The sequence below is a fragment of the Anopheles bellator genome, chromosome 1, assembly GCF_943735745.2.
Source record: "Anopheles bellator chromosome 1, idAnoBellAS_SP24_06.2, whole genome shotgun sequence".
In the NCBI taxonomy this organism is placed as follows: domain Eukaryota; kingdom Metazoa; phylum Arthropoda; class Insecta; order Diptera; family Culicidae; genus Anopheles; species Anopheles bellator.
In genome coordinates, this window is record NC_071285.1 from 5416000 (window position 1) to 5419267 (window position 3268).

A 3268-nucleotide genomic window follows, 5' to 3' on the forward strand; every position below is an offset into this window, starting at 1 on the left:
CTTTCTCGGCGGTCCACAGCGCACCTGGTGACCGCTACCGCTTTGTGACCATTTGTGCGTGCGTGCCTGTGACGGTGCTATAAACACGCGGAGACAGACAGAGGTGGTTGGTTTACCATAAATTGGCAATTACATGGGTGGATAAGCTTTTCTGGCCGGTCGATAGCGCGTTGGGCGTTGAGAGAGGGCGTCTTTTGCAGGTGTGCCAAGGAATGTTTTCAGCACTAGAGTAGAAGTAGTGGTCTATGGCGTTTTCGAAAACGTTACTAGGTTCCTGGAATTTGGCGCTAGAGAAGCGCCAGATTGAGTTTCGGATTTCAAAAAAAGAAGAAAGTGCATTATTAATCACCTCCCATTAACAGCTGCCACAGACTAACGGTTAGTAAGTTTCAGGTGGTTTGTGGGTTGTAAAATATCGCACCCATTTGTTGCTTTTAATTCGTGCTCTCCGTTTTGTCGCTCCAAACCCGAGCATATCGGACTTTCGTATGACACACGAGCACAGGGTGTTCCTAAAAAGATTCGAATCGTTTAGGAATCATTTCTAAGCCCGCGGGCGCATGCGTTTGTCGGTTATTTTTGTTACACACTTCAGAACTCCTGCGGAAAAGCTGCCTCAAGAAAACTCGAGAACTCAAGGGAACTGCTGCATAAAGTTAAAAATAAATCAAAATCTGCAATCCACACGTACGGGCCACGCCAATTCTTCTTGCGGACTGCGGCGCCATTTATGGGCGATCGATCGCATTTGCATACATTCTCGTCGTCGCCTCGTGCTGGGAGTGCTAGACTCATCATTTGGCGTGCAAGAAAAGAAAGAACCGACACCGAAATCTGTCTAAAAACGGCGGCTGTGGAGCTCCACGTGCGAATGGTTCTCGTTTGGTGCCACGCTTTGGAGCTGTCAGAATGACCGCTGTGGGCCTGATCCATTCCCCGTGGTGTCTTGGTAGCATCATCTCCACATAAATGTGGTCACGGACGAATTCCATCCAGCGGCGGCGGCGGCGGCGCGGACCAAGAATTTATATTTCGTTTCTCACACGTTTCTTCATCTGCGGCTCGAAGTTTCACTTTCAAGCGACGGTTGCCGAAGTTTTTGTTTGGCCAAAAATAGCCGTCACGTCATTCGGGCTGGCTTTTGTGTCTTTTTATGTGTTGTTTTTGTAGTCTGCAGTTAAGACTGTCGATGACGTGTAAAAGAACTACTTCCACAAGAGAGTAGGAACTTGCTGGGGGACCCTCAAGGTTATTCGTTGTATCCTCTAATCGGTCCAGATCTTTTAAGGCAGGGCTCCAAACAGAATTTGACCGCAGAACGGAATTAGTTTGTCGGGACCGGCTGTCCGTCGTCGGGTGATCTTCCCGATAAAAAATAGCGCCTTGCATTCGATTTGCGTGCCTTCAATTGGTTCCTTGCGCCACAGCGGGGTTACTGCGCGTGGTGGGCAAATTGCATTTTCATGTTTCACGACTCCGGGGAAGGTCACCCACGGGCTGCCTCAATCGAGCCCTCGTTGCTGCACCTTACTCTGCACCGTGACATTAAAACAAAACACGCTGCATCATAGGCCGAGGGCGAAAGATCATCGATACCGGGACGGAGGGCCCGCAAGCCACCCCACGAGAACTTCTTAAAGACGGCCAAAGGCACAAAGACGGTCGATAGGATCGGAGGCACTTTTGGAATCTTGATAACCGCGCTCCAAAGTCGTGTGCCCCACACACAGTGAGTGACGGTTCTGTGGGTTATTAATCATGCTTCGGTACCTTGGTTCTGGAGGGTTACAGCCGGCCAGCACAAAGCGCGACTAGCTCGTTCCCTTTTATTGATAGGGCCACAGTGGGTTAGGGGTGGTTGGTACACAAATTGAAAGTGCGATTGGCCGGTCTTCGGCCTTCGGCCTAGTAGCAGCAGATGCCCTCCACGGTGCTACCGCAGCGCTCTTCGTCGTCCACGTCGTAGTACGCCATCGGTTTGATGGCGAGCTGGTGGAGCTGGCGAACGGTGGAGTTCAGGTGGCCACACTCCCAACGGTTCTCGTCCATGTAGAGCGTCTGGAGGTGCGGGAACGAGTGGTTCACCTCGCACATGCTCAGGTACCGCAGTCGGTTCCGGGCCAGGTTCAGCTCCTGCAGCATGCTGAAGCGCCACTCGCTCCCGTCCAGCACGGCCAGCAGATTGTCGTTCAGGAGCAGCGTAGATAGGCGCGGCAGATGGAGTGACCCATCGGTCGTGATGGTCTGGATACGATTACTGGCCAGGTTCAGCTTCCACAGGTCGGTGGCCATGTGGAACAGTGACATATCGACCGTCTCCAGGTAGTTGTGCCGTAGATCGAGCGTCCGGAGCGCGGGCAACGCCTGGATGAAGTCGATCGACTGGAAGCGATTGAAGCTAAGGTTCAGCTCGCGTAGCTGGTAGTGGTGGCCCGGTTCGACCACCAGATCGTAGAAGCTGTTGTGGGACGCATCAAGCGTACGCAGATTGCTCCACAGGACCATCGTCTGCAGCGAGACGTTCTGGATCTCCAGCTTCTCGGTGGTCTGCAGTAGATCGGCCAGCTCCTTCGTGATCGTCACCACGTACGTCGAGTCGTCCGACAGCGGGTACGTCCCGATCGCCAGGTGCGGATGGTCCGGGAACTCGTACTCGGACAAATCCATCGACTCGACGATCGTGAAGTTGGAGATCTCGCACTCCAGCTCCCGGTGCTCGCTGCATTCCAGCTTACGACCACCGGCAACGAGGTCCAGCACCGCCAACAGCAACATCAGCGACAGACTGGAAGAAGACATTCCGTTTTAGGGACTTTCCGGAAGGGACGGATTTTCTTTGCACGCACCTCATCGCACTTGCCATCTCGAACTCTGGTCTCTGTAGATAGTTCCTAGCACACTACACGCTTAGCACTGGACTAAAACTGACCGCCCGGGGTCCGCTGGTGCGACTATTTAGCGCCGGCAACATATTTATACGTCTCTAGGATTAGCCAGAGGCGAGCCGGAAAGACGTCCTCAATTAGTACGGCACAGATAACGGCTTGTTTGGCGTGGGATGCGCAGCATTTTGCGCGGCCTGGCGTCCTAGTGCGTGCTGATGTAACGCGTGTGTAATTTGGCTAACCAGTACTCCTAGAAAGCCCTCTGCAGCTCATACTCGGCGATCCTCTCCCAGGGTCACACTGCAATTCATCGCAATCCAACGAGTCGAGACGAGTCCGACTCCGAGAACCCCTCGCAAAAGGGAACAAAACACCGGAACACC

General features: G+C 53.3%; 1 protein-coding gene across 1 annotated transcript; it reads right to left on the minus strand.

Annotated features, from left to right (window-relative positions):
* Positions 1 to 1785: 1785 nt before the first annotated feature.
* Positions 1786 to 2940, minus strand: LOC131216555 (leucine-rich repeat domain-containing protein YddK-like). Its single transcript, XM_058211070.1, has 2 exons — positions 2847 to 2940; positions 1786 to 2785 (listed from the first exon to the last, which is right to left on the minus strand). The coding sequence occupies exons 1-2, from the start codon at positions 2861 to 2863 to the stop codon at positions 1906 to 1908; spliced, it is 897 nt and encodes a 298-aa protein (XP_058067053.1). The 5' UTR covers positions 2864 to 2940; the 3' UTR covers positions 1786 to 1905.
* Positions 2941 to 3268: the final 328 nt, after the last annotated feature.